The sequence below is a fragment of the Cynocephalus volans genome, chromosome X, assembly GCF_027409185.1.
Source record: "Cynocephalus volans isolate mCynVol1 chromosome X, mCynVol1.pri, whole genome shotgun sequence".
NCBI classification, from domain to species: domain Eukaryota; kingdom Metazoa; phylum Chordata; class Mammalia; order Dermoptera; family Cynocephalidae; genus Cynocephalus; species Cynocephalus volans.
Window position 1 is genome coordinate 67,483,595 of NC_084478.1, and position 15,666 is coordinate 67,499,260.

Sequence of the window (15,666 nt, forward strand, 5' to 3'; positions counted from 1 at the left end):
TTGTTGAATCAGTTTGCAAGTGATTTTTTAAATCCCAGAAAGTGCATTCGCTTGCATTCTCACACTGGAACTGTCAGAAGTCTGGGCAGTGTGGCATGATTTAGGAATGGCTGTTCTGATGTTTTACTGTTATTCATAACTTAGAATGTTCTATGTGCTTTCCGTGTATACCCCTCTGCCTTTCACCCATGCTTTGGTTATTAGCTCAGGCCATCCTCCCCTCTGCTTTGATATGTTGCTGTGGAACCACAAGGCACTTTCGGATTTTCAGTAGTGATTCTATTGTGCCTGGAAGCAACTGTATTTTTTCAGCAGAAATACAATTTGTCTTGTCACTTTGTAGTGTTTAACACAAATGTTCACAGAAAACTACAAAATAGAGCAAGGTTTTTTAGCTGGTATATACTTTATTGAGTATTTTATAAGTAGATATTGGGTAATATGGGAAGTGAGTGTTGTCTCTTTAATAGTCAAAATTACATAAATCTTAAAAGATATTCAGAGTTTAGAATTCTAATTCTGAGAACATAATTTTTTATCTTAAAGTTTAGTTGGCTAATTCTGAGCCTCCTTAGTACATGTCAAGCTTGTTCTTTGCTCCTTGGGCAAAACAGTGTGATATACTGTACTAGCCCTGCATGATGTCCATTACCTGTATTGGTGCCAGACTGTGTTAAGAAATCACACATCCTTTTATTTATTGAGATTTGTCAAGTCATGAAACTTTGAAAAATATGTGTATTTTAAAAGGGAGTAATACATAGGTGATTAAAAATTCAGAGTATAAAGATATATAAAATGATAATTTCTCTATCCCCAGAGGTAACCACTGCTTGTAGTTTCTTTCAAGGAGACATTTTAATGGGCATGCTGTTGTGATCTTAATGTTGTTCGTCCATGTTGCATTTCTGGAATTAAAGAAGGTGTGTTGTCAGGATCTGGTTTATGTTGGTTTGGTGTTTACCTGTTCAGAAAAGCTTGAGAAGTGATAAAGAATGGTGTAGAAGAGAGTATTTGAAGAATTATGAAAATATGTTCATGATGCATACTTTGAATAAAATATTTCAGAAGACTGATGATAAACACTAATGTTTCCATAAGAATGTTCTTTTCCATTCTTTAGGCGGTTCATTGACTGTCATATTTGTTCTTTATCCTTTCTTGGAGTTTTATTCATTACTGCTTGTCAGACTTGCCCCCCTTTTCCCCCTTGAGAACAGTCATAGTCAAAATCGATCTTTTGAAAGAACGGGCAACTGGTAACCTATAAGTAAGAAATATGGAAGGTTTTGGAGCTCTGGGCTCCATCCTCCTGATTCTGTTTTGAACAGGTCTCATCCCCTCTGAGCCCTGCTCTAAGACAAGGAGTTAAACGTACTATAGGTGCTGAATAGACTGTTCATTCTGCCGCCACAATGAGTTGGACAAGTGGCTAGGATTTGAGGGAAGAATTGGGAGAGGGTTTTACCTGCCTTGCCTATAATTAGTTGAAGCTCAGTGTCTGATTCTTTGTGCCTTTTACACAGAAATACCCACCCAGTGCAACTACACTACACTTTGAATTCTATGCAGACCCTGGAGCCGAGGTCAAAATCGAGAAAAGGGTGAGTATCACATAGGCTTGTTCTGATAGAGTCTACAGTCTGCTGTAACTGTGGTAGACTTTTGTAGAACTCATTGGTTAAATGAGGGCATGCTTTTGAGCTACATTGCTGCTCTCCCAAGCTAAACCTACATAGAAACTTCTCAGGAATAAGTACATGCCCAGCTCTGATAGGGTTGAGTCTTTACTTATGTTGGAGGCTGCCAAAAGACAGGACTCTGTTATGGGGCACTGCTGTGACTTCTATTTTTTCTCACAGTCTTACTTGAGAATTCCACCATGCGGTGTAATAGTCTGGATGGCTCAGGTTTCTCTACCTAAGCCAGCCTGTAAGAAGTCTCTATATATTGTGTATAGGATTTTGCTTAAATTATGTGGTCATTCCATATTCTTTGAGGGAGTACTAAAATTGTTTAGTTTAGAAGTAGCCTAGTGAATAAGATCCTTTTTCTTCTACTTACAATATTAAATAATAAAAAATAAATAAATTTTCTAGATTAATGTTGCCTTGAGAACAACTCTAATGTATATTCAGAAAGCATTTTCCTGGAACCAGTCTTTGCTATGAGTACTGAGGATGTGGGAATTAAGTTGGTAGAGTGGTAGAAAGGGACAAAAAAGGATGTAAAATATGCCTGGCTATGTGCATTACAGTTAGATACTTGTTTCAAAGAAGCTTTCCTTAAAATATTCTATATATAAAATGGATAGTTTGGAGGACTATAAAGTTACCTTGATTTTAAGAGCATTCAGTTAGGCTTCAACCTAGGGGTGACATCTTGGTTTTCAGATGGCTCTTATAGCTCTGCAGCAGGGGAAGCTAGGCTATTCAATGACTCTTAACAACTCTCTTATCTTTTTAATTTCAGACAACTAGTAACACACTACATTACATTCACATAGAGCAACTTGACAAGGTAAGAGGAATCTTTGACTGTTGGCTATTTTCTTAACATTTGGTTTACTTTTTCTTCCTAACTGTACTTTTTTTCCTAATGTAGATTTCAGAAAGCCCTTCTGAAATCATGGAATCTCTTACCAAAATGTACAGCATTCCTAAGGATAAGCAGGTATGATATGTCCTAAAAATATCCAGAAAGTTTGGTTGTTACCAAAAACAGACTGATGATATGTGCTGGGATGGGAGACAGAAAGAATGTCACCTTTGGAGTCAGACCATGGGGAGGTTAGTTAGCCTCTCTGGGCTTTAATTTCCTTGTCTTCGATGAGGACAACACTTAATAACTTCTAAGTCCTTATGAGAGTTTGAGGAAAATGTAAACTGCCTAACTCAGTATGAATATCTAATAAGTGGTAGTAGCTTTCTCAACATTTTGGATGCCAAAGGAGAAAATGTTCAGTTGTGTCCTTTTTTCTGTTTCTTTTGGCAGTGATCAAATAGTTAATTTGATTAATAACAATGAGAACTCTTGCCAGATGTCCCCTATTTGTTGCCTTTCAGTGCAGTGACAGTTCTTGTCTTATATTAGAGTATTAGGATTCTGTGAGCCTCTCTTGTTTCTCCTATTTTGTCAGCTAACCTCAAAATGGGTGGAACCATTTCTGTTTGATACTTTAGCAAATAGCAACAATAAACCATTTTACTAAGCAGCCCAGCAGGTAAGAGTTAGCCCTCAGAAAGAATACTCTTCTTTTCCATAGATTTCCTAGTACAGGTCTTATCTCTTTACAGATGCTGTTATTTACACACATACGGCTGGCCCATGGCTTTTCTAATCACAGGAAGCGATTGCAAGCTGTTCAGGCCAGACTGCATGCAATATCTATATTAGGTAAGAGAAGAATACTGTAATTAACAGGCCCTAATTAGGCAGTTTGGACTCGATTTCCTTTGAACTTCATCTGTCTTTGTTGCTATGAGGCTTATTGTAGTTACTAGGTGGCAACTTAAAAATTGTAAAATTGCCGGTATTCCCGGTGTTGACTGTATTTATTCATCACTCCTGAGGGTTAGGTCTTGGTTTTATTCTTTTTTTTTTTTTTTTTAATAAGTGTGCATATAGTCATCTCCCACTGGCTCCTTCTATTCCTCTTGCCGTTGTGTCTTCATTTTCTTCCATCTTTTCAGGGATATAATTTTGAAGTAAGTCAGAACATAGTCACTAAGTAGTCAGTACTGTGCATTTAACTTCTTTTACTATGGGGTAGTAGAATGGAAAGCATACAGTTTTGGAATCAATCAGTCTTGGGTTCTTCCCCTAATTCTGAAGATTATTAGCCACATGTTTATCTTCTCAGCCTCAGTTTCCTCATTTTATGTTGGGACAATACTTACTTTATAGGCTGGTCTGAGGATTAAATTAAAGCCTGGATAGCAACCCAGCAAAGACCAGGCACATAGAAGGTATAACATGGTAACCACTGCTGTTATTACCAGCCTCCATTATGTTATTACCTGTTTTTCTTCTCTTTTAAACCATAATTTCCTTCCCGTGAAAATCCTGCTCTTGTATTTGTGCTTATACCTAGCATAACCTCTGGCATGTTAGTAGGTGCTCAGGAGATATTTGTTGAAAACTAAATGAATGTGCTCAAGTCCCATTAATTTGCACTTCAAGGGACTATGTCCAGTGTTACCTCAGTGTGGAATTCATTGAAAGTATTACACGCATTCTCAGGTGTCACTACAGTGTCACACAAGTTTCTGATTTAGTCTACAATAGTCCATAAATTCTGTTCTTTGCACTTTGTAAAAGTGTTTGCAGTGAAAGCAGACACACATGAAGGGGCTAAAATGGAAGTCTGTGTCTAAGGCATGGTGGGTTTATATCACGAGTTGATGCTATGAAAAATTAACTCTTAATTCTCTTTTCCTACTTCCATCCCCAAAAATCCTTGCTCAAGACTACCAATACCTTTAATAGGGGAATCTGTCAATTCAGTGGGTATTTAGAGCTTATCACCATGTTTGATCCAATCCTCTAGAATTCAATGATTCTGCTCTCCAGTGCTAGTTAGAAGGGAATCCTTACCCAGAACTTGTAGATGCCAAAAGGTTTATCAGTGGGCAGTGGCTTGACCACTGCCTTCTTGCCTAAAGTGTTTATTTCTCCTTTTGCAGTGTATTCCAATGCCTTGCAGGAGTCAGCAAACAGTATCTTGTATAATGGGTTGATAGAGGAATTGGTAGATGTCCTTCAAATAACAGATAAGCAGCTTATGGTAAGTATTTACTAATATTCTTCTCTGTATATTAGGCTTGTTCCCATATGCCTTTTGGTTTTTCCCAGGGAGGTAGAAAGAACCCCAGAAGGGAAGTTTGGCCCTTTTACTTCGTTCTCTTTGGGTTTTAAGCTCCAAAATTAACATGCTGGATTTTTGGTCTTGCTCTCAACAGACCTCCATCTCTCTAAGCAATTACCAGTAGAATGACTTAAATTTTAGTCTGGAATATTAGCAACTTCATTTAGTCGTTTACCTATTATTTGACACATTCTGTGTTTTACCTTCTATTCTCATAGGAGATTAAAGCTGCTTCTTTACGAACATTAACATCAATTGTCCACTTGGAGAGAACTCCCAAACTCAGTAGTATTATTGACTGTACTGGCACTGCTTCCTATCATGGATTTTTGCCTGTACTTGTGCGGAACTGTATCCAGGCTATGATTGGTAAGTTTTGGTGGTGATTATCCTAGACAAGAGGACTTCTGCCATTCGCTTTTTACTCTTTGTTTAACATCCTGCCTGCTTAACACCAAATTCTGAGCTTGCTCTTTCTTTCCTTCTCCCAACCTCCCTTGTAGATCCTTCCATGGATCCATACCCTCACCAGTTTGCCACTGCTCTCTTCTCTTTTTTATACCATCTGGCCAGCTACGATGCTGGTGGTGAAGCCTTGGTGTCCTGTGGAATGATGGAAGCCTTACTGAAGGTGCTCTACTCTTTTTTTTTTTTAATACATTCGTGGGTAGATCAACTAAGAGGGTATAGAGTTGCAAGTTCGGAATGTTTCACGGTGAGAGCAGATAACATAAGAAAGCTCACCTTGAAAAAATTATACTTAATTTTTCTAGTTTGGCCTTCTGGTTATCTCATTAACAACTTTTAAGAGTAGCTACTTTCATTATTAAGAATTTATCTTGGTCCAGTATGGTGTAATAGGAGGCCCTGGGTACTAGTCAAGAAATTGCCACATGTTATCATGACCTTAGGCATGACCCTGATGAAAATGTATGTGAAGATACTTTGTAAATTTCGCTATAATAGTAATAGTCTTTATTACATGCTGGGCACTGGGCACCAGCTTTTTTCTAAGTATTTTGTTTAATCCTGAGAAGTAATTGATGTCCTCATTATGTCAGAAGACATTGAGTCCCAGAAATCATAGAACTATCATTTGGTGTGCACCAAAAATCAAACATATGGTTGTTCCCCTCTACCGTGCTGCCTCCCTGAGGTCCCAGACTGCCTGTTTACAAAAGAATACAATTTTTACAGCTTTGTGTCTTTGCAGTTAATTGTTTTTGCTTCTTTTTCTTTGATAGGTCATAAAGTTTCTTGGCGATGAACAGGACCAAATAACATTTGTCACCAGAGCCGTCAGAGTCGTTGACCTCATCACCAACCTGGACATGGCAGCTTTTCAATCCCATAGTGGACTTTCTATCTTCATTTATAGACTTGAGGTATTATTATATAAGGAGCACTTTGCATAGATTTTATTTTCAGTGAGAGCTGAGCCTCTGAACTGTCCTAATAAACCTAAAGAGCCATCTTATCTTTCTGTTTCTACAAAACAATTTTGTAATCTGCCTGTGGCATTCTTCCATTATAATTGTTTTTAATCCCTGAAATATATATAGGATTTTCTTATTATTTTTCCCTTGATCGTAGCATGAAGTAGATTTGTGCCGAAAAGAATGTCCATTTGTGATCAAGCCAAAGATCCAGAGACCCAGTACTACACAAGAAGGAGAAGAAATGGAAACTGATATGGATGGTAATTAATGGTTATTAAGTCAGTATTTTTGTGTTTGAGATAATCCTATCATTCGACCCCAATTTTCATTCTTTCTCATAAATTCTGATGTACACAGCTTACTTGAAGTGTGTATTTTCAGCAACAAAAAAAAATATTTTTTTTTTCAGAAATGATTTACAAGTTGTTTTTCACAAGGATAATCAAAAGGAAGGTACAAGTTGTTTGGAATAGAGATGGGAGGTGAAGCAGATAGTAGAGCTCTAGTGGACCCCTCTAGTCACTCTATGATATTAATCTATTTTATTTCATTACTTAATTTTTGTCTTCTTATGTATTGGTTCATTATGTTCGTATTCCCTCACAAATGTGAGCTCCATGGGATGCATACTGTCTTTTTCACTGCTGCTATGCCTGATACACCCTAGGCATTTAATGTGCTTGGTAAGAATAGGGAGAATATAGACTCTAAAATGGAACCTTTTAAAACTTTATTTGGCTATTTTGAGAAAGGAGAGGAGAGGTGAAGAGGTTGTTAGGTAGGGAACAACTTTTAAATTATAAAATCAGAAAGATAGAAAACCAAATATTTTTAATCTTCAGGTACATTGTGTCTTTTTTTTTTAACCTCCCCCTACCCCCAACTCTTGCCTAACACATTGTTCATAATAATAATACTGAAAAGAAAAATTGTTTCCTAAAACAGCTTTCTTAGAATCTAAATTAATTTTGTCTTGATGACCCAGTTTATTACATGTATCTGTTATCATACTTATAATAAAGGTATTAGAATTCATAATGCTTTCATTCTTGACATGAAATACCCATAGGTTGCTGTTCCATTTTTTTCTGTCTTTATTTCTGAGCACAGTTATCTATGCATGTTGCTGTACCTAGAAGCCCCTTTACCCAATTTGTTTCTAGTCTGTTGTAGGCAACCTGGCATTTGAGTTCGTGGGTGAGATCGAGTGTTGAGTAAAATGTGACATCTACTAACTGGTGTGGTAATTCAAGTGTATAAAGTAAAAATGAATGCTCATCGCCTACCCACCCATCTTAGCTACTAGTTGATGTGGCTCTTTCCAGGCTTTTTTATGCATATTCAAATATATGTTCACATAAGTATATAGTTTTTTAAAACAGGAAGATGAGATCATAAACATACTGTTCAACTTGCGCTGTTCATTCAGTGTATCATAGCTATCCTTCCAGATCAGTATATTGAGTATTAATGTTCAGTGCTTTTTATATTATTACCCTCCTAAAAAGCTTTACCTCCTATCTTATCTACTACCTACGAGAAGTATATGAAACTGCTTGTTTTACTTACTACTCCCTTCCCACCCCCAATTTGGTGGGTGAGAAATATTAAAGGACTTTTAGAGGATTTTTAATTTGCATGTCATGAATAACTAGTGATGTTAGGTACCTTTCTATTTGCAGAAAACTTAACATTTTAATTTTGGGGTTCAGTATCCTAATCCTTCTTCATTCTGATATCATTCATCTCATCTTAACAGAAGAAATTTTCTCAAAGAAAAATCTTTTTTTTTTTTTTTTTTGGTGGTACCTTTTATTCTGAGTTTCTTTATCATAACTTGTTCTTTAGTTGCAGATGTGACTATGGAAAGTAGTCCAGGCTTATCCATCTCTATGGAGCACCGGCTGGATGTTGAATTAAGAGCATCAAGTTCTGGCAGTAGCACTAGCATCTCCTCTGGCCCTGGCCCTGTCCCTGGCCCTGGCCCCGGCCCTGGCCCCGGCCCCGGCCCCGGCCCCGGCCCCGGCCCTGGTCCTGGTCCTGGTCCTGGCCCCCGTCCTGGTGTGTAGACACATAGATACACAGTCTTTCACAGTAACTGAATTATTTAGTGAGGAAGAGAGCTGTAGGAGGAACTTAAGTGGTATATTTGGAGGTTAGCTTCCTATGACTATGCATGTTACTTCACCATTCTGGTGTTTTGTTTTATTAACATGTCTTTCATAGCATTTTATAATTTTTTAACAGTTCATACATTGATTATCAAAACAGCCATTTTAGAGAGCAGACAGTATCTGAAATGAGAACTGAGTGAGGTTCAGAGAGTTGAATCTATTTACTTTGTAATTCTTCTTTTTTACTTTATGCTTTTAATTTTAATGTTGGTCATGAATAAATTCATGATTTATTTTTCCAGTTTCCAACGCTTAATAAAGTATTCTTGCCAACATCTAGAGACCTCACTTTGAATGTCTGTTAGTTTTGCTGTAGTATATATGGGTCTCTTAACATTTCATTTTATGTGCCTGCTTGTGTGGCTTAATGGTGAACCCAGTATAATTTTCTTGTCTTTCTCCCTTGTCAGGAGTCCAGTGTATTCCACAGCGAGCAGCACTTCTCAAATCTATGTTGAATTTCCTCAAGAAGGCCATTCAAGACCCTGCTTTCTCGGATGGCATACGGCATGGTATTTGATTCTGGATACTTTTTTGAAGGATGTTTGACTTCTCTCAAAGATTGGTCCTTTTCATATTGTTCTGACATCTACTCTTTCTTTACAAGCCAGGTTTAGGAGTAGACCATGCCATTTTGAATACCTTTTAGTGGTTTGGTGTCAAACTTTTTCTAGACCTAAGGATTGTTCAGCTATTTATATAATTATTCACCCTTTTTTTTCTTTTAGATTTTGAGTCTGTGCTCGCTTTTATCCTACTACCCCCTCAGATTCTGTGTCTTAAAAATTTGTTTAAGTTAAATCACATTTCTTTGTAGTTTTAATGAATCCCCTTCAAGATTAAGGCAAATTAATGAAATCGGACTGATCCAGGAAACCCAGAGTATATGTTAAATATAGTAAACAGATTGACTTCATTAGACTTGTTTGGGTGCAAAAATAGAAATTCATGTATGTTATTTGTAGGTTTGTTGTAAGGTTACATGTGCCTGGGAACTCAGGAAAAGCTATTCTCCTGGCCTTGAAAAGCCCAGGAACACCAGCAGAATCTGGACCACAGAGACTGAAAGTGGAATTGTAAGGTCGTTTGTAATCCTGAGCAGTTCCAAGAATGATGGCCTCAGGAATACATGGATCTTGACTCTGGTGTTCCACCATTTTCATGACTCATCGCCTCTCCATGGCTTGTTCTTCTCTTCCTACTGAATGATTTCCTCATGTCTTCCTTTTTTGACCCACTGTGAGAAATCTTATCGCATGGACAAAGAATAAATAATAAAATATGAGGAGCAGACAAGTAGGGGCTATTAGCTTGGAATCAACACAGCCTTTGTTTACAGCAGTATGGTATATGTAACATTTATTATTCCCACTCCTCACACTACTCCCAGACTGATCATATTATCCTTAATGTTCACTTTTCTCTTAGTGATGGATGGTTCTCTGCCTACCTCCCTGAAACACATCATTAGCAATGCAGAATACTATGGCCCATCACTCTTCCTCCTAGGTAAGTGGAATTGTTAGTTGGTTATACCAACCTGGGATAACCTGGCATAGCTCTCTGTTTTTATATCCTTGTGGGATTTTACTCTCCACCTTTGTCCAGTGCGCAATTATGTATTTTTCTTATTGGCAATGAAATAAAGATCAGAATTCAGTCTCAAATAAATGTCCAAATATACTTTCTATAAGCAGTGTATTGTGAATCATTTATAATAGGTAATATTATTATACATTTGGCTTATTTGTGCTGTACTTATGCTTCGAGTGTGATTAAGAACATGTCTTTGTTCAGTGGTTAGTCCCTAACCTTGGTCTGGGAAATCCAGTCCATTCTCAGAATTGAATGTCAAACCTGAAAACTGTAGTATAGAAAATTGTTTTGCACTGTAGAAAATGCAGTTTTGGAGGCTGAGTACTTTGTACTTATATGCAGAAAATGCTTTTGCATTTTGACATTGGCATTGCTTTGAGTATTGCTGTTGTTAAAACCTCATTTTCATTAACAAGCATTTATTGAGTCCCATACATATTTGGAACAATGTGCTAAATACCTACTAGGCTTCTAGAATTCTCCTTAAAACTCTAAAGTAATTTACTGGGAGATATGGAAATAGGGAAAACCTCCTTGTACTAGTAGCAGATATTGTTTTTTATAATTTGGGGTGTCTGGAGAGAGTAGTTTTGGCCACTACAAGTCCCTTGCCCCATTTCTTTTTTTTTTTTTTTTTTTGTCTTTTTTGTGACTGGTTAGGGGATCGCAACCCTTGGCTTGGTGTCGACCACACCACGCTCAGCCAGTGAGCGCACTGGCCATCCCTATATAGGATCTGAACCCGCTGCACTCCCAGCGCCGCACTCTCCTGAGTGAGCCATGGGGTCGGCCCCCCTTGCCCCATTTCTGAAGCAATTTAGAATTTTCGTATATTAGGGAAGAAGACATAACAATTACAATTCCTTGAAGTTGATACGACAAGCAAACAGAAAGGACATTGTTGGGAGAGAGTAGGGAGGGAGGTTTCGGTAATTGCCCACAATAATCAACCACATTGTATACTGACAAAATAAAATTTGGAAGGAAAAAAAATTTTTTCGTATATTAACCCTGTATCCTGTGACCTCGCAAAATTCACTTATTCATAATTGTTTAGTCGATTTCTTAGGATATTCTACATACTCTGTCATCTGCAAATAGACAGCTTTACTTCTTCCTTTATGATTTTTATGTCTTTATTTCTCTTTTTTGTCTTACTGCACTGGCAAAGATTTCTGATACAGTGCTGAATAGAAGTGGTGATAATGGGCCTCTTTTCTTTGTTCCTGAAGTTACAGGGAAAAACATCCAATATTTCACCATTAAGTATGAGGTTAGCAGGGGTTTTGTGTTGAAGGTTTTGTTCCTTTTTATCAGGTTAAGGAATCTTGTATTGTAGCAGCTCCACCGTGACATGAAGAGGCTCCCTTCCAAGGTTAGGATCTGATGGCAAAACTCAGGACAACAGTCCTTTGGTATGCTAACAAGAAGATTTGTTACACAGGTATGGAAGTCCTAAGGCCAGGAGCAGGGAGGATGACTGTTGTCTGGGAGAAAGCCTGGAATAGAGAGAGAGAAAAGCTAGTGCACAGGCGTTTGTTTTGTTTTTTTAATAAAGGGGAAGCTTAAAAGAGGCAGAGGACACATGTGCTTGGGGGATAGGGGTGCGGAGCAGGTGAGCCCTATAGGGATGATGCAGGAAGCCAGGGACAGGGGCAGGAAATGAGACTTGGAGCACTAAATCAAAGGCAAAGGATGTCCAAATTCCTTCCCTATGGTCTCTTTAATTTATCCCTGGCATTTGAATTAGCATAGCAACCTCCCAGGTTTCCTATAAATAAATTTGTACTTGAGAGAAACCAAATTTGCAAAGCCAGCCCAAAATAATTAGGCTAACAATTGTTGTTTTAGCTTGCTAAATGATAGAGACTTTTACCCCAGGCAGGAGATGGCCAGGAAAAAGAAACCAGTGCGAGTTGAGAATCTCTTGGAGTATTTTAGTAGTATAATTAATTGGCTGTTTTGATTGATTTATTTATTGAACTGTTCTGGATACCTTTTCTGTATTACTGACCCACATTGCAATAGGAGGTTCCATTAAGGCACAAACTCCACCTTAAAATACCTTAAAAAAAAGGTAGTTTAATGCCAATTTGTTATCAGCCATCATAGCAAATAGACTGCTTTGTCCCTCACTTAGAGCTTCTAAGGCCTGAGCTATTTGGTTTATGTGGTCTGCCAGGAGTTGTGATACTGATCGGTGTCCAAGGAGTGTCTTATGGGAAAGCTATGGTCTGATTAAATATCCCAAATAAGTGGGCTCATATCATGGGCAGAAAGGAGCCCAAGAAATTTGACACTGACCTGAACTATTAGAATCCCAGATGGAGGCCATGAGCCAAATGAGGCGTAGCCAGGCCTGTCAGAGCCAGAATAATGATATTTTTAGTCCTGTGGCATATAGGGTTTGGCATGCTAGAGGTGCCGGTTTATTGTGAGAGTAACAGACATTGGCATCAAGGTCCTGTAGTCGCCTTGCATTTAATATCTCTGTAACAAGGTGAATCTAGAACTGGCATCCTATTTGAGAATGTTGGTACTGGGAATCTCCTTTCCTCTTTGGAAGAACTATACAGTTGGAGGTGTGGGACCAGGTAGGCACCAAGACCTCCATTTCCTATGAAGCAGGATCTCCAGTTAGCAAACCTTTAAAACTATCATATTAGGAAAGCTTTGGCAGATACTTTTCTTGTGGCATACAGAATAGTCTGGGAGGGTGAAGGACTTCAATTTTCAGTTGGTCCCATTCTCTTATCCACTCTCAATTTAGGCACCAGTCCACCATGGATTGCACAAGGATCAAAAAGGGGAAATGTCATTAAGTGAGGGAGATTCTATTTGAGCATTGTAGTCTCCTAGATGGGAAGTGTTCCCTTTTGTGTCTAGAAAGGAGAAGAAAAGTTGCATTTTGTTAGGATGCCATATGACTTAAAGGTTGAGAGCTCACAGTAACTAAGACAGTGGGCCAAAGATAGACCCATTTAGGAGTTCATTGTCCATTTTGTAAGTTTGTGAAAGTGTCCTTAAGTAGGTCGTTATGTGTCTATTAGTCCTGCAGTCTGTGGACAATAAGACAGATGGAAGCTCCAAGGTGATGCCTTGTTTTAAGGCCCATGCCCAGACTAAATGAGCAGTAAAGTGTATATCCTGATCAGAATCAGAATTGCCAGGAAGCCCAAAGAGTACTAACATTTGCTGAGGCCTATAATAGTGGTGTTCCCAGTAGCATGGCAGGAAGGATAAGCCAAGAATAGGCCTATATAACAGTCATTGTGAGGACATAGTGGTTTGTGTCAGCAGATCGTGACAGTGGCCCAATAAAATTAATTTGCCAGTGAGAGAATGGGTGTTCACTCCTTGGTATGTATTCCCATTGGTGATGATGCCAGTGGTGGGACAGCACAGAGGTCACATTGGGGGGCTAGGGTTTGGGTAGAGCCAGTGGCATGGGGATGCCATGGCATTTAGCCCAAATTTTAAGGGCCTAGGGACAGTGATGACCAGAGGTCTCATTAGACCTGTTGATCCAAGGGCAGGAGTAATAATCTGAGCTTATTTGAAAAGTGAGCAGTTGGTCAGCTATGGCATTAAAATGAGCTTCCTCTGTGGCAGCCTTGGTGTGGGCTGAGATGTGGGAGGAGACTAATAGTAATACATGAAGTCTGAGCAGCAGTATGTTCCCAGTGTGGAAGGCCCCATAGGAGATGATCCTGAATATAACTGTTTTGACCTCACTGACCAGAAAAAAGCAATGAGGCCATTAGCTATAAAAATGTGAACAGTGGACATACCTTTATTGAGGTGTCTTCTAGTGCTAAAGTGACTGCAACCAGCTCCCTAGTTGGGCTGACCCTTGAGTCTCCCATTCTTTATTAGGAATGACCTGGTTATGGGATGGAAAGCAGCAATGCTCCAGCAGGCTCCATCATGTGATTGGTGGCACTGCTCTCTATAAAATAAATAGAGTCCCTTTCTACTGGATTTCCTTCTTAATAAAGGTATGTCCCTCTGCTTTTGTGTCCTACGCAGGTACACTAAACAATTCTGAAAACCAAGGTCACCAGGGTTACCCTCAAGACAAAAGCCTGGGACTCTGAATTCTCATTTTTGTTTAGTTTTGGCCTCTGGCTTTAGTTTGTTCTTCAAATTTTAAAAGATTTTTCAAGTGTTTAATCTAGATCTAGTTTTTAGTTGTTTTCAGCAGAACAATTTATTAAGGTATTGTGCCTTTTTATCTTCAAGGAGAAAATTTTTACATTGTCATATTTCTTGTGATTGCCAGTGTTTGGATTTTTTTTATTCCTAAAGACTTGTGTTTAATGTTCGTGTTTTTTCCTTTTTTTTGTTTTCTGAATCCTGTGTTGTTTTCTTACTCCTTTTTTTGTAATAGTTATCCTTATATTCTTTTTTGACTTTTAAACTTTTTAAATTTCTTATTCTGTCTTCTGCCAAATGGACAAAATAAAAATAAGACCTTCAGCCTGCCTTTACTTTACTCCTTTCTCACCATTTTCTTTCTTTTCTTTTTTAGTAGCCCTTGACTTTACCTCTCTTGGATTCATTTTTAATTTTATTGGAGTACATCCTTGGGTAATTTTTAAAGTGTTATACTTTTCTTTCAGAATTTGGTGGGAGTTTCTCTTTCTCCATTGTGTACTAATGCTCCATATTGTAGATAACTGTGATGTCAGACTGGTACTTGTTCTTTTATAGGTAACTTGCCTTTTCTCTCTGGAAAATCCGTAGCATTTTCTCCTTACCCTTGGCGTTCACAAATTTCACCAGGATGTATTTAGTTCTATTTCTTTTCAATGTTCCCACATAGCATTTGATTGTGCCCTTTTTTTAAATCTGAGTATATTTTCCTGCTTCTTGATGTTCTCTTCTGGAAACCCTATTGTATAGGTAATAGGCCTACCTTATTTATCTTTCTTTTTCTTCTCAGTTGGTTGGTTCCCCCAAGAGCTGATTGCTTTGTGCATGTTTATATCCTTTATTTTTAATTCTAATTCTTGGTCATCTATTAATATTTTTTAAAGAGAATATAAACTGTCCTAGTGCACAGTGGCCTGTGACATAACATTATAGTTAGACCTCTTAATAAAATAACATATTTGATGTCTTAGTAATCTCTAACAGAACATTGTTTTTAGTTTATGAATACTCAATTTTAGTAACCTAAAAGTGTATAATGGTATAACCTTATTTATGTGAAAATATGCCCATAAAAATCTTAAAGGGCAGTCACTAAATTCTTAATAGTGATTATATCTGATGGAGCAATATCAGGAAGTTTCATTTCATAGTAAGCATGTATGTATTTTTTAAAGCCTTTGGTGTTTTGCTTTTAATACTGTGTGGAATCTCTCAATTTCCCATATTTTCTCATCTATTTTTAGCTACTGAAGTGGTGACTGTGTTTGTATTTCAAGAACCATCACTGCTCTCCTCACTCCAGGACAATGGATTGACAGATGTCATGCTGCATGCACTACTTATCAAAGATGTGAGTACTCTGCTGCTCTATGAAGAATGCTCCATGCATACCCCTACCCCCCCCACACACACACTTGAAAAGCAGTCTTACAGC

General features: G+C 38.1%; 1 protein-coding gene across 10 annotated transcripts in view; it reads left to right on the top strand.

The window, feature by feature from the left end:
- HUWE1 (HECT, UBA and WWE domain containing E3 ubiquitin protein ligase 1) overlaps window positions 1-15,666 on the top strand; it is a 149,369-nt gene that overhangs the window by 59,162 nt on the left and 74,541 nt on the right. For all 10 annotated transcript variants that reach the window (XM_063083921.1, XM_063083931.1, XM_063083928.1 and 7 more), the window contains 13 exons: window positions 1,527-1,604; window positions 2,473-2,520; window positions 2,605-2,673; window positions 3,297-3,396; window positions 4,686-4,786; window positions 5,086-5,236; window positions 5,371-5,498; window positions 6,112-6,252; window positions 6,461-6,566; window positions 8,155-8,367; window positions 8,891-8,992; window positions 9,909-9,989; window positions 15,476-15,582. In XM_063083921.1, the coding sequence (XP_062939991.1) occupies window positions 1,527-1,604; window positions 2,473-2,520; window positions 2,605-2,673; window positions 3,297-3,396; window positions 4,686-4,786; window positions 5,086-5,236; window positions 5,371-5,498; window positions 6,112-6,252; window positions 6,461-6,566; window positions 8,155-8,367; window positions 8,891-8,992; window positions 9,909-9,989; window positions 15,476-15,582 (1,425 nt within the window). The remainder of the gene's footprint in view (window positions 1-1,526; window positions 1,605-2,472; window positions 2,521-2,604; window positions 2,674-3,296; window positions 3,397-4,685; window positions 4,787-5,085; window positions 5,237-5,370; window positions 5,499-6,111; window positions 6,253-6,460; window positions 6,567-8,154; window positions 8,368-8,890; window positions 8,993-9,908; window positions 9,990-15,475; window positions 15,583-15,666) is intronic.